This window comes from Hylobates moloch, unplaced genomic scaffold (assembly GCF_009828535.3).
Source record: "Hylobates moloch isolate HMO894 unplaced genomic scaffold, HMol_V3 SCAFFOLD_10, whole genome shotgun sequence".
Classification (NCBI taxonomy): domain Eukaryota; kingdom Metazoa; phylum Chordata; class Mammalia; order Primates; family Hylobatidae; genus Hylobates; species Hylobates moloch.
The window spans coordinates 27,850,911-27,873,970 of NW_026652285.1; the positions used below are offsets into that span (position 1 = coordinate 27,850,911).

The window sequence follows — 23,060 nt, forward strand, 5'->3', positions numbered from 1 at the left end:
GTGGAAGAGGCCTGGGGATGCCTAAGGCCTGAGGTCTCTGCAGGCTTGTCTCATAGCCTGACTTCTGGGTCCTGGAGGTGGGGAATGGGGGGTCTGGCAAGCCCTGGGGACAGGGCCAGGGCTGTGGGGATCTGCAGCTGCTATGTGTGGGAGGTGGATGCTGGGATGGCTCTCATCTGGCAGAGTTAGCTCTCTGGCCCTTTGGCAGCTGCCCTGGCCAGCCTGGGAGGGGTCAGCTGGGGATAGGCAGTAAATATAGATCTAGGGCAGGAAGCCAGGCGGCCCAGCCCTGCACTGACCTCTCACTGGAAGTCTGGGGAGGGCAGATGCCCAGTCCCGGAACCCTCCTCTCCCGGGGTGGAGGACACCTAGCCCAGCAGCACCCTAGAATTGCTGGAAGTGGTTGGGGGTAGGGGACAGAGCCTCCAAAGGGGACCAGGGTAAGTGTAAGCAGAAAGCTGGCCAGGAGACGCTGTGCCTGTGTGGCCATGTGCCCTCTCTGGGCCTCTGTTTTCTTCTCTGGTCATCTCTGTCAAAGGTGCTGTCCAGCTTCCCGGTAAGGGGTCCACTGATCTAAAGGGAATTGGGGGCTCACAAGTACAAGGGGCAGGGGGCAAGGTCCCCTTACAGCCTCTCCTCCCACCCCCACAGGTCTTGCTTATTCAGGACAGGAAGGAGTCTCAGAGCATAATCTCATCTCTTGCTCCCTACCCACTCTCTGGGTGCTGGCCTCCCACCCTAGGGATCAGGGTCACACTTCAGCCTGGCTCCCCTTGCCGCATAGATGCAGTCCTGTGCCAGGCCCATGCCACACACACCATGCCCACCTAGTTCAGCCAAGACCCCTAGGACCCCTGACTCTGGGAACGGGAATTCAGGCAAGGCAGCCACTCCAACACAGATACATTTATTGGCAAAACCTATTCCCAGGCATCAAGTGGAAGGGTGCTACAAGAGTGAATAATTTTTGTTTTTCACTTTCCTTGGCCATGTTCAAGGAGCAAGGGGAGGGGGAGACAGGGACATCACAATCAAGATAAGGATCCCAGCAGCTCCCCCCGAGGTTGGGCTCTTCACCAACCAAGGCCTTTTCTTGCACTGTCTCCTTTAACCCTTATAACAACCCTGCAAGGTAGGTACCATTATCATCCCCATTTTACAGATGAGGAAACTGACCTGTAGCATGCTGAAGCGGTGAAAGGTGGGTGTCAGCTTTCAGGGACACCTGGAGAGCCTCCTATGGACTGAGCTAGCCTGGGAGGTATAAATAATCATACCCTATGTTGGGCTGGAACCCTGCCACACACACATGTTGAGTCTGTGGCCCCTAAGGCTGATGTTTCCTTCTTTTTTTTTTTTTTTTGAGACAGGGTCTTGCTCTGTTGCCCAGGCTGGAGTGCAGTGGTGCAATCTTGGCTCACTCTGCAACCTCTGCCTCCTGGGTTCAGGTGATTCTCTTGCCTCAGCCTCCCAAGTAGCTGGGATGACAGGTGCCTGCCACGACACCCGGCTAATTTTTGTATTTTTAGTAGAAACGGGGTTTCACCATGTTGGCCAGGCTGGTCTCGAACTCCTGACCTCAAATGATCCGCCCAACTTGGCCTCCCAAAGTGCTGGGATTACAAATGTGAGCCACTGCGCCCGGCCACCTCCTCTCTTTTCTACCACTTCCTGATTCTGTTTCCCCCATCTCTCACCACTTCCACATCTTTCAACTCTTTTTATCTTTTTGTTTTATAAAAAAATAAATTTGCCCATGTTCTTGGAGAGCCTGCTGTCTCCTACCCCAATTGGTCAGATCTGGGTTCTCCCCAAGATTCAGTTTAGATGGGGTTGAGGATAATGGGTCTCAAATGAGGGGCCTGGAGGTGTATGTGAAGCCGAAATATGTTGAAAACTCTTAGAAAATACACAATTAATAAATTACAAACCCCCTCACTGTCCTGCCCCTACCTTCCCACCCTCCCCCACTCCTTATCCAAATGTAGAATCAACTGTACCTTGCCCCCCACCCCCACCCCAGGGCAGGGCTTGTCTCAGTCCCCTCAGAGTTCACTGATTCCACGGCCCTCAGTAAATGTTTGTGGAATGAATGAATGAGTGAACTAATGAGTGTTTAGAGGGAGGAACCAAACACTTAGGAGGCCTGAGTTCCAGGCTCAATCGCTGGATCATCCTTGCCTGTACCTTGCCCTCACCAGGACGCCTCTCTCTGGGCCCAGAGAAGAGGGTCTCAAGGTAGGGGCTGGGAGCAGAGTGGGGAAGGGAGGAGTCACAGGGGAAGGGAAAGTGGACGCATGACTGACAGAGGACAGAGCTCGGACCTCGAAATCAGAAGGCCTGGTTCAAATCCCAGCTGCACGGCTCAGTTCAAATCCCAGCTATGTGACCTTGAGTAGGTTCAAAGACAAATGATGACTGCTGTAGAACAGTCCTTGTGGAGTTTACAAAGCCCTATTTTACATGTATCTTTGGTCCTCAGTAACCATCCCGTAATGTGGGTATTATCATCAATATACCCATTTTACAGAAGAGGAAATATAGGCCGGAAAAGTCAAGGGACTTGCCCAAGTTCATACAGCAAGCACCCCACCTGCTCACCCACCTCCTGCCTTTGCTTCTGCCCCTGCCTGTGGTGGGAAGAGGGAGGGCTCAGATCTAAGTCTTCCAGCACGGGGTCCCCAGTGAAAGTGTGGCAACAGGAGGGACTGTGGAGCAAACCCCCTAATGTGGGCCCCATCAGCCATCTCCAGCCAGAAAAGCCAGGCTACCCTTTGTGGAAGGTCTCCTCGACACGCCTTCCTTCCCCACCCACAGCCCTGGGGCCTCAGCTGCTGCTCCAGGAGGATCCTGGAGTTCATGAGGTGCCCATGATCTTCTGCTTTTCCTTGGAAGGTGGGGATGTGGAATGGTGGGGGAGGGTCTAGGGCCTGGGCCCGCCCCTCACACAGGCATGGCCACTTCATCGTATTCATCCCGACCTTCCTCCTCATCAAAGGTTGCCTTGGCATCATCAGCATCCAGCTGGAGGGGAGGGACAGGAGAGAGACAGGGTGAGAGACCCTGGGAACAGAAGAGCCCTCCCCGGGCACGAAAGGCACCTCCGGAGTTAGGAGAGGGTCTGGCTGTCTTGAACCTTGGGCCAGTCCTGTTTTATTTCCCCAGCAGCTAGGACTGGCCTAAATGAGTCGTTGTCAAAGCGGGAGGCAACCTTGGGGATGTGGACCCTGGCAGGGGAGGGCCTGCAGAGGGTGAGCAAGGGACCTCTTCACCAGGGCAGCCCCACAGTGACCTGAGTCACCCTGTGGAAGAATCCTATTAGAAGAGTGACTCTGTCCCAAATGACTCGGAAGACGGCAGGACTTGCTGCTGAGGGGTCCAGCTCACGAGCAGCACACCCTGTCTGCCTCTTGACCTCTCCCTAGCCGTGCCATCATTCCCCCCTTTACAGGTGAGCAAAATGAAGGCGCAGAGAAGCAAGGCCCCGTGCTCCAGGTCATATGCTAGGACACGGCAGGCCATAACCTGGACACCAGCCCTAGCCCCAGACTTTACCCATGACGCTGTCCTGCCTGCCCTAGTTCTGAGACGCGCCCCTCGCATGCTCCCAGCTCTTGTGCCCCAGGCCCAGGCAGCCACTCACACACTGAAGCTCCAGGTTCCTGAAGATGAGCGGCAGCAGGACGCGCCGCAGCGGCACAGTGAGGATGAGGACGAAGGGCAGGGCCAGGGAGGCCGGTGTGGACTTCACCACCCACAGCACTGCCAGGCAGATGATCTGGATGCCCGTGAACAAGTGCATGCGCCAGGTCTTCACCTGCAAGTGGAGGCTGGGGTCAGTGCCTACCACACCCCGGCACCCTCTACCACCCCAGGCTGGGCAGCCAGAAAAGGGTCCTGTACCCGCTTGACGTAGGGCACATCTGGGTGATACTTGGGTGGCTTGAACAGAAGCAAGATGCGGTCAAAGAGCTGGATGCCGCTGAGCGATGTGACCCCCATGTAGAGGAAGATGCCAAACAGTACAGCCAGAGGGATGCGGGACAGGATGGGCTCCATGAGGATGGACAGGCCTGTGGGGGAGCCGCACAGTCTCAGCCCAGGGTGCCCGAGGCCTGGCGCCAGTGGGGGTCAGGCCCCTATATGGGGCTGGGAATAAAACACAGGCACCATATGGAGCCATTTCCTTTTTTCTTTTCTTTCTTTCTTTCTTTTTTTTGAGACAGGGTCTTGCTCTGTCACCCAGGCCAGAGTGCAGTAGTGTGATCTCGGCTCACAACAGACTTGACCTCCTGATCTCAAGTGATCCTCCCGCTTCAGTGTCCCTAGTTGCTGGGACTACAGGCACATACAACCACACCTGGATCTTTTTTTTTTTTTTTTTTAAATTTTTAGTAGAGACAAGGTCTCACTATGTTGCCCAGGCTAGTCTTAAACTGCTGGGCTCAAGTGATTCTCCTGCCTTGGCCTCCCAAAGTGTTGAGATCCCACGCCTGGCCTAGAGCCATTCCTATGGGTCCTTTTTTTTTTTTTTTTTTTTTTTTCTGAGACAGAGTCTCGCTCTGTCGCCCAGGCTGGAGTGCAGTGGTGCAATCTCAGCTCACTCCAACCTCCACCTCCCGGGTTCAAGCAATTCTCCTGCCTCAGCCTCCCAAGTAGCTGGGATTACAGGCGTGCGCCACCATGCCCAGCTAATTTTGTAATTTTAGTAGACACGTGGTTTCACCATGTTGGACAGGGTGACCCACCCACCTCAGCCTCCCAAAGTGCTGGGATTACAGGCGTGAGCCACCACCTCTGGCCTCTATCGGTCCTTTTTATAGGTATTACCCCAATTTTACAGATGAGGAAACAGGCTCAGAGAGGTAAACAACCTGCCTAAGGCCACACAGCTGGCAGGTAGTCAAAGCCCTGCCTGCCTGACTTAAGCCCACTCCCTTAACCTAATGAGGGTCACAGAGGTCAAACACACAGACCTTTCTCCTCACCCCGGCCCAGAATGCCATCAACTGCCTCCTTTAAGAATTTTCCCTGCCCTCTCCATCTGCAACCATGGCACTGCCCACACCGAACCCAGCTTGACTCTTGGCTGCTCCAGAACTGAAATCAACCCCAGTGACCCTTCTTTCTTCTCCCCCACATCCCTAGACTATGCCTGGAGCACTGCCCCTTGTATCAGTCATGGAGCAGCTGAGCTGGAAGAGAACTTGGGGACATCTGATGAACCCTCCAACTGTGCAGACAGGGAAACTGAGACCCAGAGACAAGGAGGGATACTGGGTTAGCAGCAGGGCAGGGCTAGAACCCACAGTTCACTGGACTTCTGTTGGATAAGTTAGAAGGTGGGTTCTGGTCTGGAGAAGGCCTCAGAGTAGAGCCGCCTTCCTCCCTGCTCAGACGCCCAGCCCAGTGCCTTGGCCTTTCTTCCAGGATCCCCTTGTGTGAGTAGGGGATGCTGGGGAGATGTGGGGAAGTGGTGCAGGATGGGGGAGGCTGGAGGAGGTGCTGGGTCCGAACGGGAAGGGGAAGGGGCTGGGGGTGGGGGACAGGAGGATGGTGGAGACGCGACCCTGCTTTCACTCACCCACAAGCACAGCGACCAGGAGTCCGCTGATCCGCTGCTCTTTGACCTCCTGGATCTGGGCTGCAGCCCCTGGGGTGCTGGCTTTGCCCATGACAGTGAGGGCGTTGGCATGGGTGACAGAACGCACGGTGGTGGCACTGAGCCAGGGCATCCCAAAGAGGGCGGCCACCCCACCCATGCCTACTACCAGCAGCAGGTCCAGGTGGAAGCCGGAGCCCTTGACCATCTTGCGCTCGGGTTTACTGACAATCAGCCTGCGGTAGGGGAAGGCGAGGGGTAAGCAGAGTTCTCCCCTGCCTCCTCCACCCTCTCCTTCCTTCTCCATACTTGGTGTCCTTGTAGCTCAGTTTTGTCTTCTGTGCCCCTTGCTCTTTGAGTTCCTTGCTCCACTCCCTCCCGCCCTATCTTGAGAATCCAAACTCTTAAGAGCAGAAATGTCTTCACAACATTCAAGGCTGATTTGTAGGCAATGAAGCTTCAGCTTCAGGGAGCTTTGCTTGTACAGGCCCCTCCAAGATCCAGCACCTAATTTTATAGTTGTCATTTTGCATTTTTTTCTTTTTCTTTTTTTTTCTAGAGTCTTGCTCTGTCGCCCAGGCTGGAGTGCAGTGGTGCAATCTTGGCTCACTGCAACCTCTGCCTCCCAGGTTCAAGTGATTCTCCTGCTTCAGCCTCCCGAGTAGCTGGGACTACGGGCGCATGCCACCACACTCGGCTAATTCTTGTATTTTTAGTAGAAACGAGGTTTCACCATATTAGGCTGGTCTCAAACTGCTGACCTCGTGATCCCCCCGCCTTGGCCTCCCAAAGTGCTAGGATTACAGATGTGAGCCACCTCGCCTGGCGCTTTTTTTTTTGTTTGAGTTGGAGTTTCGCTCTCGTTGCCCAGGCTGGAGTGCAATGGCGAGATCTCGGTTCACTGCAACCTCCGCCTCCCAGGTTCAAGCGATTCTCCTGCCTCAGCCTCCCGAGTAGCTGAGATTACAGGCTCGTGCCACCATGCCCGGCTAATTTTTTGTATTTTTAGTAGAAACAGGATTCACCATGTTAGCCAAGCTGGTCTTGAACTCCTGACCTCAGGTGATCTGCCCGCCTCGGCCTCCCAAAGTGTTAGGATTATGGGCGTGAGCCACCGCGCCGGGCCACGTTTTTTTTTCTTAAAAAGAGCTCTCCAAATTATACAATTTCTGGTCCCACAAAACCTGGAACTGCCCCTGGCTTTTCATTATTCCTGCTAGTCGGGAGGGCCACACACCCGCAGGGACTAGCTTGCAGTCCTGGGTCTCTTGCCTGCTTGGGAGAATGCCAGGGAACGGTCCCTGCCTCCCACCCTCCCAGGCCCAGCCCCCACCCTGTCTCTCACGTGGTGATCTGAGACTCCAGGAATATGAGGATGAAGACCAGCAGAGCAGGCAGGGCGGAGGCAAACATCATCCAGATGGGAAAGTGGGAACGCAAGCCCAGTGGGTGGATGACCCAGCTCCGGGCTGAGGAGTTGGACACCTTGAAGCCATCAGGCACCGAGAGTTTCTGTGGGAGGGGGTAGCAGGTAAGAATGCCAAGGGCAGGAGGATGGGGAAGGGTGGGAGCAGGAGGAGCCAGGGTCCTGGGGGTCGGGCAGTTAGGTTGGCGGCACTTGGGAACTTACTTATATTGAGCACTTGCTCTGTACCTAATCATTACACTAATCCCTTTACATCCATCTGCTCGTTCCCCACTTTATAGATGAGGAAAGAGAATCAGAGAGGTTATGTAGCTTCCCCCATATCACACAGCTATTTGACGGCAGAGCTGGGATTCATGCCTAGATCTGCCTGGCACCAAAGAATACTTCTTCCTACTGCTCTGGGTTAAGGAATGAAGGTGGCAACCTGGCCCAGCCCCTTGCTTTGGCCACAGGGGTCCTCTGGGGCTGTGAGAAGCACATGGGACTCCCAGAGGAGGCAGGGATGGGGTAGAGGTAGTCCCAGCTGGCTTCAGGTTGAGGAAAGCTATTCTAGGGAAGGGGCATGCTGGGGGGTGGAAATGAGGACCTGGGGGGTATCATGGTCTGAGGGCTGGGAGGAGGGGTCACCTGGGTGTAGGTATCCTGAATGAAGAAATCCACCAGGACCATGATCAGGATGGAGATGGGGACCCCGAAGTCCCCGATGACCCGACGCAGCTGGGGGCAGGTGAAAGGACCAGTGGTCAGTGCCCAGTCACTCCCCACCTCCTGCCTTCCTCCTGCCCTATATTCACCTAGGGGGCCCTGCTGTGCCAGGGGATCCGTCAGCATCTAATGCCCTGTCCTGCACCTCAGCTATGTCTGCCTCCTTTCTTCTTCCCCCAGCAGTTCTCAGGCTGGGCATGCCGTGAAAGTGGGAGGGGCTTGCCCATAGAGTGAAACCCTAGCTAAGGATGGGGCCAGGGGAGGTTGGAATTGGGAATGGGAATCTGAAAAAGAAGGGAAGCTAAGGGCACTGGGAAATTTGGAGTGGGGGGCTTTGGGCTGGGATAGGGCAGTGTTGGCAAGGACAGGCGAGGAGGGTGTGCTGACCTTGCCAGGGAAGTAGGAGCTGTTCTTGAACTTGCGCAGCGTCATGGCAAAGAAGAAGGTACCGGCCATGAGCACAAGGGAGAGGAGGGCTGTGTTGGGCAGGGGGCCCTGAGGTTTGGGCACCATCAACACGTTGTGGTCATAAGTCTTCTGTAGTGGGTGGTCCTGGAAGATCTGCAGCAGAAAACCAAGGCATTCTGTTCCCTCCCAGCTTTGGCTGGGGCTGGAAAATACCACCAGCTAACTCTACCCAGCACTACTATCCATTCATCCAGTCATCTATTAATTCATCATCCATCCATTTATCCACCCATCTGTCATTAATCTATCCATTATCCATTGATCATCCATTGATCATTCATCCATCCATTCATTATCCACCTACCCATCCATCCACCTGCCTATCATCTATCCACCCATTTATCCATCCATTCATCCATCCATCATCCACCCACTCATTATCCATCAATCATCCATCCATCCATCCGTCCATCCATCCATCCATCCATCTTCTTCCTCAATTGACATGGAAACAGAGGATAAATGGGATTCTACAGCCTGGTTTTCAGGAATGAAGACAGCCTAGGTTTGGGCAGGGAGGGCCATGGAATGCAATGGGTGTGTGTGCGAGCACACATACACACCCAGGACCTGGAAGACATGAGAAGGCTGGAGGTCAGGAAACAAGGGTCAGGGAAGTTTCTAACAAGGGGTTAAAAGACCTGGACACAGAAAGACCCTCCATCCAACAGAATCAGGGGACAACACATAGGGCCCACCCTTCTTCCATATAAAATGCAGGTACAGAGGCAAGCAGAGCTTAAGATGATGGGAGCCAAGCCAAGGTGGCTGGGCACTCCATCCACAAGCCCTGCAGCTCTTGAGGACAAGTGCAGGGGAGGGAGTGGGGGACTTCAGAGGCTCCAGAGTGCCCCCTGCTCTCACTGTGCATGTACTTTCACATGCTCAGTGTCACGCCCATACTTACCCATTGCTCACATCATGTGTGGTCATGAACTGGACATGTGCACACAGAGGCACCCTCTCATGCCTCAGTAAGAGTGCTGGCCACAGGCAGCAGGTGCCAACACTTATGTGGTCACAGTCAACACAGCTGCACAGTCCTGTGTGCAGATGTGTGACTACACAGACACAGACACATGTTGACACAGACACATATGTTGCCACAGTCATATGCACAGTCACATGGTTATGTACACAGGTGAAAGCAAAGCCACACAAATGCTGCACAGACACATGTGCAAGGACACAGTGGCTCAGTTTTTTTTTTTTTTTTTTTTTTTTGAGATGGAGTCTTGCTCTGTTGCCCAGGCTGGAGTGTAGTGGCACAATCTCGGCTCACTGCAACCTCCACCTCCCGGGTTCAAGCAATTCTCCTGTCTCAGCCTCCCGAGTAGCTGGGATTACAGGTGCATGCCACCACACCTCCTGATTTTTGTATTTTTAAGAGAGACGGAGTTTCACTATGTTGGCCAGGCTGGTCTTGAACTTCTGACCTCGGGTGATCCACCAGCCTCGGCCTCCCAAAGTTCTGGGATTACAGGCCTGAGCCCTCGTGCCTGGCCACTGTCTCAGTCTTATACACAACCTCCCGTGTGCATTAACATCCCCATAGGCCCCCACCTTGATCAGCTTGGAGAAGGTCTCATAGATGAAGATGAGGGAAATGAGGAAGGAGAAGATCTCCTGGGTATAGCGGGAGATGAAGCGGACCAGGAAGCTACCCTCGAAGGCCACCACCAACACCACCAGCAGGATGAGCCAGAAGCCGATCCACACGCGGCCCACGATGTACTCTAGACCGTTGCTCTCGCAGAACTGCAGGGTGGTCAGAAGAAGTCGGTCAGACAAAGGGCTTTGGGGCAAGGCACCGTGCATCAGGCAGGTGGGGCGGGGGGACATGACAGGGTCAGTGGGGCAAGGACAGAACTACCGAGAAGAAGGCTTCCTCAAACACCAGCAGGGGTCCTGAGAAGCCGACCACAAGCAGGGGCTGAGCCCCCAGCAGGGCGAAGAGAATGCCCTGCACTGCAGTGGAGATCAGCAGCTCCGACACTCCCATCTGGTTCCGGGTCTTTTCTCCTGTGGGTAGAGGTCACAGTGGGATCAAGTTCAGGACATCATTTCCAGGGGCCCATAGAGCAAGTCATGGTCAGCCTGATGCAGGGGTCTGGAGGGTCAGAGTCAGAAGTTGGGGCTGAGACAGAGGCCAGAGGGTCAGAGGCAAGAGTTAGGGAGACAGGTATTGGCACTGACCCAGGAGGCCGCCGAACGTGATGGCAGGTGACAGGGCAGCAAAGTAGATGAAGATGACGGCAGCCAGGACCTGGGGGCTGAATGCATCTATGATGTCACTCAGGTAATAGGGGTAGCGGCGCCGGATATCACGCACCAGGCCCCCGAAGAGCTGGCCTGTCTGCTGCAGAGGGTCATCTGGGCCCCCGGGGCCCCCTAGGTCCCCATTTAAGTCTGTGGTGGAGGATATAAGAGCATGGTCAGAGGGAGTAGCTGGAGGAGGTGAGGGGAAAGGGGACTGGAGGGTGTAGGGGAGATTGTCTGATGGGAATGGGGTGACCAAGAAGGCTGGAAGATGTGGGCAAAGGGAGCGGTGAGAGGGGAACATGTGATGGGAGACAGAGGCTACACTGAGGTGTCTGGGGGTCGGTGGGGGCTCAGAAAGCCTCGGCTGGGAAGGGCAGGTACCTAGGCCCTTGTAGAAGCTGGAGTCTGGCTTGGCAGGGCTGGGCTGATAGCGCCTTCGAAGTAGCTCCCTCTGCACAGGCACCAGACTGAGCAGTGCCTGCTCGGAGGGGGCATCGGTGGGAGGCAGCACTAGGCTGCAGTCCAGGAAGCCCTCCAGGGAGCGCAGCAGCTCCCCTCGGCTCTGAGCCATGTAGGCATCTATGCGGAACACCTAGGGGCAGGAGACAGGGTCAGGGCTGCCCGGACCTGCGGAGGGAAAGGAGCCAGGAGTCCACAGCCAGGGCCTCCAGGGACCAGAACCCCCTCAGGCAGCAGCTCCCATTGCCAGGAACTGCTTTTCCTGCTCGCTCCCACCCCTACTCTCCCCACTAAGAAAGGGCTCTGGGGAGACAGACAGGGGCCCTGGGTGGGGAAAGGAGAAGGAACTAAAGCTAACCTGGTGGGTTAAGCAGACTAGATGAAACTAGAAGTGACTAGGCCCGACCAAGCCAGACCTGACCAGGTGGAACCGGGTCAGAGTGAGCTGGACTAGACTAAGCCAGGCCAAAGCCAACCAGACGAGACCAGGCCAGAGCAGGCAGAGCTGGGCCAGACTGCACACCCTGACTGCCCCCGCCAGGTAGGATAGCAGCAGCTGGATTAGGCTGAATGGGTCAAACCAGTGAACCTAAAGTAACCCAGGCCAGGTTGGAGAGCGGGCCTCAGCCACCACCCAGCTCTCAAGCTTCCCCAGCCCAGCCCTCTCCGGCCCTTCCTCACCCTCTCAGACATGAGGGTGGCAGCGGCCCTGCCAAGCTGGGTGTAATCGATGTGGGGGGCCTCAGGTCCCAGCAACACAAAGAGGAAGCGCACAGGCACCGGCAGCTCCACCGCCTCCAGCTCCGCTGCCTCCTGCAGCCTCACAAAGCCCAGCACTGGCTGCTCCAGGAAGGTGGCACGGCCTGTTAGGGGATGAGAAGATCAGGCCAGGCCGAGGAGCCCAGGGTGGGTGTCCTGAAGAGATGGGGCTGCGGGGGTCCAGGCTGAGGGAAAGATAGGCTGAGCCAGGACACAAGGGGTGTGGAGGGCTGAGGGTAGAGATGCCTGTTCTTACCCACTAGCACCAGCGTGGCCTCTGAATCCGGGGGAATCTTTTCCAGAATTCCAGATGGTGAGTGCCCTTCTGTGCCCTCATCTCCCTGTGGGAAGGAGGGTGGTGACGGGAGTCCTCGGGCCAGTCTGACCTGGGAGACCTGAGCATCCTGCCCTTCCCATTCTCGCTTCCCAACTCTCCTGACACACCCCGGGCGCAGGAGTGCTTCTGGTCCCCTGCTTGTGGACGGTTTTTCAGGACCCCTGCTGGTGTTTGAGGAAGCTCTCTCCTTGCCCCACCCTGACCCTGACCCTGTAACTGACTCACCTGCTCACAAAAGAGCTGTGTCTCCAGTGAGGAGTGTTGGGAGAGCAGAGGCTGTGAAGGATCCCCAGAGCGTGTCAGGACTGCAGGCTTCACACCCCCCAGGGCCTCCAGCTCTCCGGCATGGCTGCAGGACGTACAGGGGACATGGGCTGAGTAAGCTGTTCAGGCCGAGCTATCAGTGGTGGGAGGGATCAAGGCTGAACATCAAGGGACTGGGGTAGACATCAAGGGTAGACATCTGGGACTTCCCAGACCAGACCAGAGAGACCCTGGGATGGAAGGAGAATCAGAGCCTCCTCTCCAAGAACGTTGTCGATGTAAGTGGGTGGCCTCTGGAATGACGAGGCAGGAACAAAAGAGTGGCTAGAGAAAAGGGCCTTGCAGGTCTGCCCTCCGGGGGACCAGCAGCCCCCAACTCTGAGCATAGGAAATGGCCACCCCTTTCAAGGTGTCAGAGATGGGAGCCATAGTGGAGGAAAGTGGGCCCCTGCCTGGTGACGGTAGGGCCACTTGGATCCCGGGGGAGAACTTGGGGCAAGTGGGCTGGGGAAGTGGGCCCACTAGATATGGAATCCAGGCCCTGGCAGGCAGGGGCACCTGTGTTTGAGCAGCAGGGCCCGGAGCAGCTCCTCTCGGTCCTGAGGCCGGATCTGGTCTTCAAAGATAAATCTGTCTAGCAGTTGGTTGGCCACTCCAGCCAGGGAGGTCTCTTGCAGGTCTAGGAGGACAGTACCTGCAGGCAGTGGAGGAGTGAGCTGGCAGGCTGGGCCACAGCACCCCACAACAGTCCTCATCTGCAGGAGGCCCAGAAGGGCCCAGGAGGCTCACCCTTGGTGAAGACTTTGTGCAGCTCTAGGAGGCTCCAGAAGGTGAGGTGGGAGAGGTGCGGCCGGCCCCAGGCCCCGTTCTTCCCCAGGTTCTCCTCCAGTCGCACCCAGCGCGCCGCCTCCATCCATCTCAGCTCCTGGTTCTTTTCGTCCATCACCAGCTCCTGCAGCTCCACGTAGACCTGTGGCCCCATGCGGCTGAGTTAGTCCATCAGGCATAGTCCAGGGCATAGTGGGTGCTCAGCCGCTCTCGAGAGAGGCTTGTGCTTGTGAGGCTTGGATCCCTGTGCTCAAGTGTCCGTAGATACGGCTCACACCACTCCCTTATCTCCCAACTTCCTGGCCAGGCCCTTACCCCATTGCAGAAGGCATTCGGAGAACCCTGACCCAAAGGGATGCTGGAGAAGCCACTGGGGATGGAAAGGAATGGGAAGCAGAGGCCTGGCGGGCCGAAGCTAAAGGGGACTTTGGAGTCATTGGGTCAGTCTCCAGCCTCTAAGATTGTTCGTGGATGTGCTTCAGCATGTCCCTGGGGCCAGGTGGTTGCTCCAAGGGCCATAGCTGAGGGCTGCCCCAAATTCCTAACCAGCTAGACAGTTCAGTGGCCAGTGGGGACCTGAGGGGCCTGGGCAGAGGAGAACAAGTCTTTAATTCTGTGCTTCCCCCAGCCAGGGCCTGAGGGCCTGGGGACTCAGCCCTTGTCAATCAGGTTATCCCTGCTCAGGGTGCTCCTGGAAAGGGGCCCAGGCCTCCCCATTAGTGGGGCATCCCTCCCACCTATTTCCTGGGATCCTTGCTCCTCTATCTGCTGCAGGGTCTCCCCCAGCCTGAAGCTGCCTCTATCCCCTTGCTCCTCTCTTCCCTGATCAAATGGTGGGTCCCAAAGGTAGCATGGGAAAGAACGGGGGAGGCTGGGGTCCTCACCTCGTGGGTACCCGGGTGCGATGTGGTGTGGTAGTCTGTGGCTGTTGCCTCGGTGTCGTGAGCTGAAAACCAGAGGTCAGTTAGTATTGACCTGACCGTCCCCCATCTGAGGCTCTTCACCATCCACCGTGAGCCTCAGAGACCCAGGCACGGGCGGATGCCCCCTCCTTCCCAGTGGCCCATCCCACACTGGCCACTCAGCAGAATGAGGCTCCCCACACCTGTGCTGGGCTTAGCCTTGGGCTCCCTGTCCGAGCCTTGTTGAGGACACCTGGGATTCAGCCAGGGAGGCCTACCCCTCCGCAGTGATGAAGTGAAGGGACCTCTCCAAGATGACGGCAAAGGCCTGAGTGGCAATTTTCAGGATCCTCCTAGGACCTCCTCCCTCCCCTGCCACTTCTGAGACCAGACTCCCTTCTCTCCTCCCACCTGCCTCAATGAGCCCGTCAGTGCAGTGTCTCACTGAGCTCAGGCACCAGGGTGGGTCAGCCCCTTATATTCCCCCCTCCCACCCCCAGCCCTCATTTCCAAGAGGGGCCTCTTAACTTTAATCCCAATCTCCAGCACTTAAGTCCTGTTGACAGTAAACAGGTCCTGCCTGGGGCTCCCTACCTAAGACCTTGGACAGGCCCGGGAAGGCAGGGTGGTTCCTGGTGTCTTTCTACCTAGGAGGGTCCCCACAAGCCCCTCATTTCTCAGGACCTCTTTCCCCAAGAACAAGCCCATTTTCTGGCCTGGAAGCTGGCATTGGATGGGCACAGATGGCATGTGGGCTCACGCCTTTGTCCCAGATGGGCTGCCCGCCCTTCTCACATTGTAGGGGCACTGGATGGGTGACTGCCCTTGCTCTCCCAGCCACCTCCTGTGATCATTTCAAACAAAACTCTGTTTATCCTTCAATCAGCCAGAATTGAGGGGAGAACGGCCTGGCCCGGCCCGTGGGGCTTGGGAGGAGGACTGTGGAGAAGGGGAGAGGACAAGTGCCCCTCCTGTCCCTGTCTAGGGCTCAGCAGCTCATCCCAGCTGAGGGAGGGAGAGGGGCTCACCTGCCGGCTCCTCCACCTGGGGCTCGGGGACTCCTGGGTCTTCATATTCCTCCTGCTCCAGATTCTTCTCCATCACGTCTTCGTAATCATCCTGTGGGAAGTGGCCATTGAGGCTGGGGTGTGAGGGGCTCTTCCACACCCAACAAAGATAGGAGTCTAGGACTGGGTCCCCAGAGCCTCCAGGTGGGAGCACTGCTGATGCCAGGGAACACCCACCTGCAGCTCTTCCATGGTGTGGTCCTGAGTGTCCAGTTGTCCACGGTGATCTGAGCCCCCAGCATAACCCGCACCGCGGGTCCCTGCAGCAGAGGGCACAGGCTGAGTGGGGCACAGGGCATCCCAGGGTGTCCTGGTCCTCTTCCAGAGGGGGCCACATGTCAGTGGAGGGGATCCACGTGTTGGAGGTGGTAGGGTCAGAGGAAGGAAGTGTGGAGGGAACGGGAGAACGAGCTGGATTTGCAGGTGTGAGGGTAGGTGAGCAGGGGCCGGGAGAGAGGGGCAGTGCAGGGAAGAGATAAGCCTGGCTGGCAGCAGCGAAGGATGTTTGGGGAAGACAGGCAGGTGACCCTCAGGTCCATCTCCCTCCTTCTTTCTCTAGTCTTCACCTGGCTTCTTTTCTTGCCCATCCCTGGGACTCAGCTAATGCCAGGGGACCTGCTGCTCCCTTCTTCAGGGGCCTTAGCTCCCCTGAGGGGCTCTAAACACATGCTCTTCTCTCAGAAATAGCTGCTGCCCACTGGGCATGGGCTGCAGCATCCTTGGGAGTGGTCCGCAGGTCCGGACGATGTGGTCCTGCTTCTCTTCCTGACCCCGTCTTGCACTTCATTTCTCTTGCTCTCTCCCCACCAAGCCTATTGGCCTCCTGTGGTTCCTAGAACTCACTAAGCCCTTTCCCGTCCCAGGGCCTTTGCACATCCAGCTGTCCATAGCCCGGATACCCTCCCCCCAACACCTCAGCCCTTCTCACATCTCAGCTCAAATGTCTCCTCTTCAGAGGCCCTCCCTGACCACCACCTTGACCCAATCTGTCATCTTCTGGTTTCTTTTCCTTCCCTCCCTCCCTCCCTTCCTCCCTTCCTTCCTTCCTCTCTCTCTCTCTTTCTTCTTTTTTGAGACAGAGTCTCACTCTGTCACCCAGGCTTAGAGTGCAGTGGTATGATCATAGTTCACTGCAGCCTTGAACTCCTGGGCCCAGAGGATCCTCCTGACTCAGCCTCCTGGGTAACTGGAGTTATAGGCATGCCACAGTGCCCAGCTAATTAAAAAAAAAAAAATCTGTGTGTAGAAACAGGGTCTCACTATCTCAGCCTGGGCTGATTTCTTTCTTCTTTTTTATTTTTTTGAGAGAGGGTCTCCCTCTGTTACCCAGGCTAGAACGCAGTGGCATGATTACAGCTCACAGCAGCCTCAAACTCCTAGACTTAAGTGATCCTCCCACCTCAGCCTCCAGAGTAGCTGGGACCACAGGCACACACCACCATGCCTGACTAATTTTTAAATGGTTTCTTGGTTGGGCGTGGTGGCTCACACCTGTAATCCTAACATTTTGGGAGGCTGAGGCAGGCAGATTGCTTGAGCTCAGGAGTCCGAGACCAACTGGGCAACATAGTGAAACCACGTGTCTACAAAAATACAAAAATTAGCTGGGTGTGGTGACGTATACCTGTAGTCCCAGCTACTTAGAAGCTGAGGTGGGAGGATCGCCTAAGCCTGGGAGGCAGAGGTTGCAGTGAGCCAAGATGGCACCACTGCACTCCAGCCTGGGTGACAGAGTGAGACTCTTTAGAAGAAAAACAAAACAAAACACAACAAAAAAACAATACATGGTTTCTTGATTGATTTGTGTTCATATTGTCTGACAATGCTTTTGGAAGGGAAACTACCTGAGTGCAAAGACCCTGTGCGTCTCAATCCCCACGAAATTCCCCACTCCTAGCAGAGTGGCTGTCACATAGTAGGTGCTCAATAAACATTTACTGAATAACTGTAAGAATGGCTCCCTATTGCGGGGTTGGGGCTCTGAGACTGGGGAGCCAGGATGACTAGGCCCCAGCCAAGAGGCCTCTGAGCTCGAGGTCTCAGTTTTCTCAGTTGTGTCCCTATCAGAGAGGAAGGTGTGCCCTCCCCAGGAATGTGAGGGCAGGTCCAAGGGGAGGACAGGGGTCACCTAAGGTTGCCCCAGACTGGGTGTGGAGGGGCTTTTCCCCCCTCGCCCACTACAGCACAGGGCATTGCGGTGATAGGCAATTGGGTCGGTTCAACAAAGGTTCCCACTCTCTGCCTGGCATTGTGTTGAGCACTGGGGGCTGGTGGGAGGGGGTGTCGAGCACTGGGGGCTGTAGGGAGGGGGTGCCGAGCACTGGGGGCGGGGGGGGGGGGGGGCGGGCGGGGGGGGGGGGGGGGGGGGGGGCTGAGCACGGGGGGCTGGTGGGAGGGGGCGCTGAGCTGAACAAGGCCTGTCCCTACTCTGGGGAAGCTCCTAGCCACGACAGGGAGGCAAACTGGGAACACAGGGCAGCCTCAGTGCTTCCGAGGTGACATGGACCCCAGGGGCCGAATGTGCTGAGTGCCAAGGATCTGTATGACAAGAGGAAGAGCAGGACGCGTTTGCAGCACCCGGGGGTGGAGTCACCGGAGGAGGGGTCACTGGCGCTAGCCTAAAAACACAGGTGAGTTTTTTTTTTTTTTTTTGAGACAGTCTTGCTCTCTCTCCCAGTCTGGAGTGCAGTGGCGCGATCTCGGCTGACTGCAAGCTCCGCCTCCCAGGTTCACTCCATTCTCCTGCCTCAGCCTCCCGAGTAGCTGGGAATATAGGCGCCCGCCACCACGCCCAGCTAATTTTTTGTATTTTTAGTAGAGACGGGGTCTCACCGTGTTAGCCAGGATGGTCTCAATCTCCTGACCTCATGATCCACCCACCTCGGCCTCCCAAAGTGCTGGGATTACAGGCGGGAGCCACCGCGCCCAGCCAAGCACAGGTGAGATGCGAAGGGCTGGGAGCCCAGGTGTGAAGCATGGCTGTGTGGAGCTGCACAGGTGGGCTGAGCAAGGTGGGAAAATGCCACGTGAGGGCATGGGGCAGGGAGCCTGGCCAACATGGTGAAACCCCATCTCTACTGAAAATATAAAAATTAGCCGAGCGTGGTGGCGCATGCCTGTAATCCCAGCTACTCGGGAAGCTGAGGCAGGAGAATCCCTCGAACCAGGGAGCGGAGGTTGCAGTGAACCGAGATCGCGCCACTGCACTCCAGCCTGGGCTACAGAGCGAGACTCCGTCTCAAAAAAAAAAAAAAAAAAAAAAAAGGGAAAAGAAAGGGATGTGCAAAGAGCCTTCTTTCTGAGGAATGGGTGACCCTGCAGTCCTGGGGGTAGGGAGGGAATTACTGGATCTCACCAGACTGGAGAACGGGAGAGGCCCCTGCCTTGGCCGGTGGGGCAAGTGACGGGGTGCGGGAGGGGTCCTGGACCTGAGGATGAGGCAGTCCCTACTGCAGGTCTTGGCTTTGCCCCTGAGGACCCTGATGACCCACCGATTCTCTCTCTCTCTTTTTCCTCCCCCCTCTCTGCTTCTCCCAAAGTTCCTCTCTCTTTCTCTTCCATCTTTATTCACCTTCTTCCTTCTCTGGACTTGCCCATGCACTTTCTTAGGCCTCAGATGCTGAGTGGCCTCCAGGGTGTCTAAGCCTTAGGCACTAAAAGTCCCACCCATGGGGCTGGGACTGTGGCCTTGGTTGCCCATCTGAGGACTGGAATGGTCAGAGGGGCCCTCAGAGCTGGAGAATCCAGAGGTCCAGGCTGCCTCTCTGCCACTGACTGGCTGAAGGGCCTTGGGCAGCTTCCAGCCTGTAGGCCTCAGTCACCCCATCTGTAAAATGGGAGCGCCTTCCCGCCAGGGTTCTGAGACATCAGTGAGAGAGAAGAGGGGAAAACAGAGGTGCCTTGAGTTCAGCTGGAGACTTACAGGGCGCACCCATGACCCGGATTGCCACCCGCCAGCCCGGCCGCCCCCCGGCTGCAGGCCTTGTGCTGCCTAGCACTGATAAGGGCCTGGACCCAGATCGCTGCCCCAAGTTTGGAAGTGCACCAAACACCTGGCCATCTAGCCAGCTGGCCAGGGCCAGGCCAGATAAGGGTGAGTGGGACATCTGAGCCTAGAAGGTATAGCACAGCTGGGAAGACACGGCGGGAGAGGAGATTGACCAGATGACAGGGACAGCTTCCTAGTGGTATGGTACCACCTTTGTGTAATCAGCCCGAACTGCACAAAGAACTGTACTGCCTTAACTCTTAGAATCCCCAAAGCATTCTGTGAAGTGTGAAGTGGTTTGGGGATTCTAAGAGGAAGAAGAGTAATGTCATTAGTCCATTCTACAGATGCAAAAGCTGAGGTTCAGAGAAATTTACCTGCTTCAGCCACCCAGCAGGTAGGTATCAGAGCCAGGTTACAGCCTGGACTACCTGACTCCAGCCACATCCCTAAGCACTATGCTGAGTTGCCTCCAACAAAACAACTGTTAGCTGGTTTAGAGTTAGTTGTTAAGATCATGGACTCTGCAGCAGACTGACTGGGTTCAAAGCCCAGCCCTGCCATTTACTAACGGCATGTGACTTCAACTCTCTGTGCCTCGGTTTTCTCATCTGTAAAATGGGGGGGATAATAATGATGCCCACCTCATAGACCTGTTGTAAGCATTAAGGAAGTTTACATCTGTAAGGGGCTTAGAACAGTGCCTAGCATATAACGAGCTCTATGAAAATGTTTGCTGTCATTATCCCTGCTGCTGGGGTTACGGTCAGACTTGCCATCTTCATGTCCCCTCTGATTTGCCCTCAGTTCCTATGGAATTAGCCTGAGCTAAGTGTTTTGAGATTCTCATGTGGTAGGAGGCTCTGCAGTTCCCTCCAATACCGACCACGCTGGGCATGGAGCCAGGTGCCCCAGGTAGACCCCTGGAAGTGTCCCAAAGGGGATACTGTGTCAGCTGACATCCTGCCTCCTAGGTGGGAGAGAGGGTGGCCTGAGGACCCCTATTAGGAAGGAAGGAGTCTGGGGTGGACGAGACCTGAGCCTGTGAGATCCAACAAGCTGACAAGGGCCCATACCTGGAGGGGATCAGATACCCCCCGCAACACACGCACCAGAGCCACACACACCTCTGCTGCCATTGACCACCTGCCACCCTCCTCTTTTCAGGTGCCAGTGGGCCTGTTCCCTTAGGGGCAACATGCGCATGGTACCATTCTCACCCCACCCACCTGCACCCCCTTGGAGGTCAGGAGCCCGGCCCACCTGGGCATAGATTCAGGCTGGGCACCTGTAGAAGCCCTCAGGGCAGGCACCGAAGGACCATCCCCAGCCCCTCCCTGCCCTGCCCACCTGCTCACGAGCCTCAGGGTCCCTCGGTGAAGTCCTGCAGCCGCTGGTGCCCTCTGCGACCAGCTACGTCCACACTCGTTCTGACAGCACCAGCGCCCCAGGGGCAGCTCGCAAACCCCTGACTCATGCCCCCGCCTCCTAATCTGCCCGCCCCACTGGCCCTGGGAGCCCCTTCCCACCCCTCCGCCCCGCTCCCACTGGGTGCCCAGTAAACAGAGTTATCTCTTACCCACATCTGGACAGCTGTGAGTCTGGCCCACCCCACCCCCCTGGCCAGCCCCCAAGGCCTCCCGGGGCCCTCCTGGTCCCCAGAGTTCTCTTGGCTCTTCCTTTGTGGACGAAGGTTTGATCGCTCTGTCCTCAGGGCTCCCAGTGCCCTGGCAGGAAGGCACCAGCCTCCAGAGGTCCCTGTCCTGCCTCTGTCCATCCTCCACTCTGGCCAGGCCCTTCTGCTCTGGCCCCAAGGTGCAAGGGCACCTGCTCCTCTCGTTTCTCTTGGTATCCACACTAGGACTCACTCCTCCTCTGCAGTCTTCTCCACAAGGAACTGCTCAGCACTCATGGGGCACGGACAGCCCCCTCCCCTCCTTGATCCAGACTAAGATGCCCCAGCCACGTTCTCCCCAAGACCCTGGCTGGCTCTAAAGAGCTGGCTCCTGGACACTAAGACACTGACATTCAGTCAACCTGAAACAATGTCAGCTCAACAAAACAACCATCCCCATACCCAGCTCTTCAACTCACAAAGCCCTAATGTCTGGGCATACTGGCTCCTCTGTAGGCAGCCTGGCTCAGGCCCCCGGGCCAGAACAGCCGCATTCTCGGCCCCTGCCATGCCCCTCCCCTTCAGTTCCCACCCCTACACCCCCAGTTTCTCTGCTCCAGGGGGTGACCAGAGCCTGGTCACCTCTTCGTAGGCTCTGGTTGCTAAAGAGGCAGAGACTGAAAGATGAGTACAGATCAGCAAGAATGAAGAGGGGTTTTCAAGCAGACAGAAAGGGGTGTTGTGGCTATCGCTCTGGGCACAGAGAGGAGGGTGTCCTAGTACAGCTCCGGCATGGACTGGCTGAGGGAACCTGGACAAGTCCCTGGCCCTCTCTGGGCTTCCGTTTTCTCATCCGTAAAGTGAGAGTGTTGGGTTCTGTGGCCACCAGCCTGAAGTTCAGACTCAAGCAGAAGAGACTCAAACACAGGGACACACAGGTGGACAAATCCCGCCACTGCAAGACCATTCACTGTCTGCACCACAAGCCTGCCAGAGGCTGAGTCCTGTGGAGAGAGAAAAGGTGAGGGAGCGGGCCCTGAGGCAGAATCCTGTTTATGGAGGACCTCGGTTCCAGGAACTATGCTGAGGCCTTCATCTTGTGGTCACGCTGGATTCCTACAAACCCCCCACTTCACAGAGGAGGAAACAAAGCCACAGAGAGGCTTTCCCAGGAAAAAGAATGCCCAATGGACCAGCACGTGCCCCGTGCAGCGCACCATGCCTGGGCTTCACACGCACTATCTTGCCAAGCTCTCTAAGCCCATCTGAGGACAACACTGTTTACGATGTTTATTCACCTCTCACAGAGAAAGGGCAGCAAAAGGAGAGCAGTGACTTGCCCAAGGCCTCCGGGCTGGTGAAGCCAGAGTGGGCACTCCGACCTGCTAATCTGCCTGGACAGCTGGTGTTCTGCCGGATCTGAGCCCTCCCACCACCCAGACCTTCGTGCCAGTCAGGAACAGAGAAAGGCCCTGGCCAAAGGGGTCTGGAGGTGCCTTCTCCTGCTCCAGCTGGTGGGATCTGTCCCAAACCCTGGGCCCACACTGGGTTGGCTTCCTGTGGCCTGTGGCAGTGAGTGCCAAGTGAAGGCCTTTGACTCCCTGACCCAGCCAGTGTGCCCAGTCCCCTTGCCCCTCTGCCTGCCCTAGGAGTCAGAGACAGCTGAGTGCAGGGGGCAGCAATGGGGCACCTCTCCTGGGGCCTGGGAAGGACTGACAGCTGGCTGGGGGTGGAACAACAAATGGCATCATCTGGCTTAGGGGGAAAATCTGGCCAGCTGTTTGGCTGTTCTGCAGGCACCACCCCCTGGCAGCCCCACCAGACAGCCAGGCAGAGGCACAGCAGCTTGGACGCTGGTTCTTTCCACTCACACCACATGTTCTAGATCATTCTTGTTGCCCTGGCTGAATGTAGATGTTTCTTTTCTAACTCTGCCCAATGTCACATTTAATCTTTTTTTTTTTTTTTTTTTTTTTGAGGCAGTGTTTTGCTCTTGTTGCCCAGGCTAGAGTGCAATGGCACAGTCTTGGCTCACTGCAACCCCCACCTCCTGGGTTTAAGCGATTCTCCTGCCTCAGCCTCCCAAGTAGCTGGGATTATAGGCGCCCACTACCACACCCGGCTACTTTTTGTATTTTTAGTAGAGATGGGATTTCACCATGTTGGCCAGGCTGGTCTCGAACTCCTGACCTCAGATGATTTGTCTGCCTCGCAGAGTGCTGGGATTACAGGTGTGAGCCACTGTGTCAGGCCTTTTTTTTTTTTTTTTTTAAATGGAGTCTCACTCTGTCGCCCAGGCTGGAATGCAGTGGCTCAATTTCAGCTCACTGCAACCTCCACCTCCCGGGTTCAAGTGATTCTCCTGCCTCAGCCTC

The 23,060-nt window shown here is 56.3% G+C and overlaps 1 protein-coding gene across 1 annotated transcript; it reads right to left on the reverse strand.

Moving 5' to 3' along the window:
* Positions 1-891: 891 nt before the first annotated feature.
* On the reverse strand, positions 892-20,502 carry SLC4A1 (solute carrier family 4 member 1 (Diego blood group)). The gene is made up of 20 exons (XM_032163839.2): positions 20,421-20,502; positions 15,260-15,342; positions 15,044-15,134; positions 13,998-14,059; positions 13,075-13,255; positions 12,844-12,979; positions 12,247-12,370; positions 11,941-12,025; positions 11,607-11,788; positions 10,848-11,058; positions 10,401-10,613; positions 10,078-10,226; positions 9,768-9,962; positions 8,124-8,297; positions 7,659-7,748; positions 6,948-7,114; positions 5,585-5,838; positions 3,904-4,073; positions 3,644-3,817; positions 892-3,024 (listed from the first exon to the last, which is right to left on the reverse strand). The coding sequence occupies exons 2-20, from the start codon at positions 15,272-15,274 to the stop codon at positions 2,944-2,946; spliced, it is 2,754 nt and encodes a 917-aa protein (XP_032019730.1). The 5' UTR covers positions 15,275-15,342; positions 20,421-20,502; the 3' UTR covers positions 892-2,943.
* Positions 20,503-23,060: the final 2,558 nt, after the last annotated feature.

Coding starts and splice junctions, on each gene's coding strand:
- SLC4A1 (XM_032163839.2), bottom strand. Junction 8,298..9,767: donor CCTTCTCCAAGCTGATCAAG/GTGGGGGCCTAT, acceptor TTTCTGCTGCAG/ATCTTCCAGGACCACCCACT. Junction 5,839..6,947: donor CTGGAGTCTCAGATCACCAC/GTGAGAGACAGG, acceptor CCCCTACCGCAG/GCTGATTGTCAGTAAACCCG.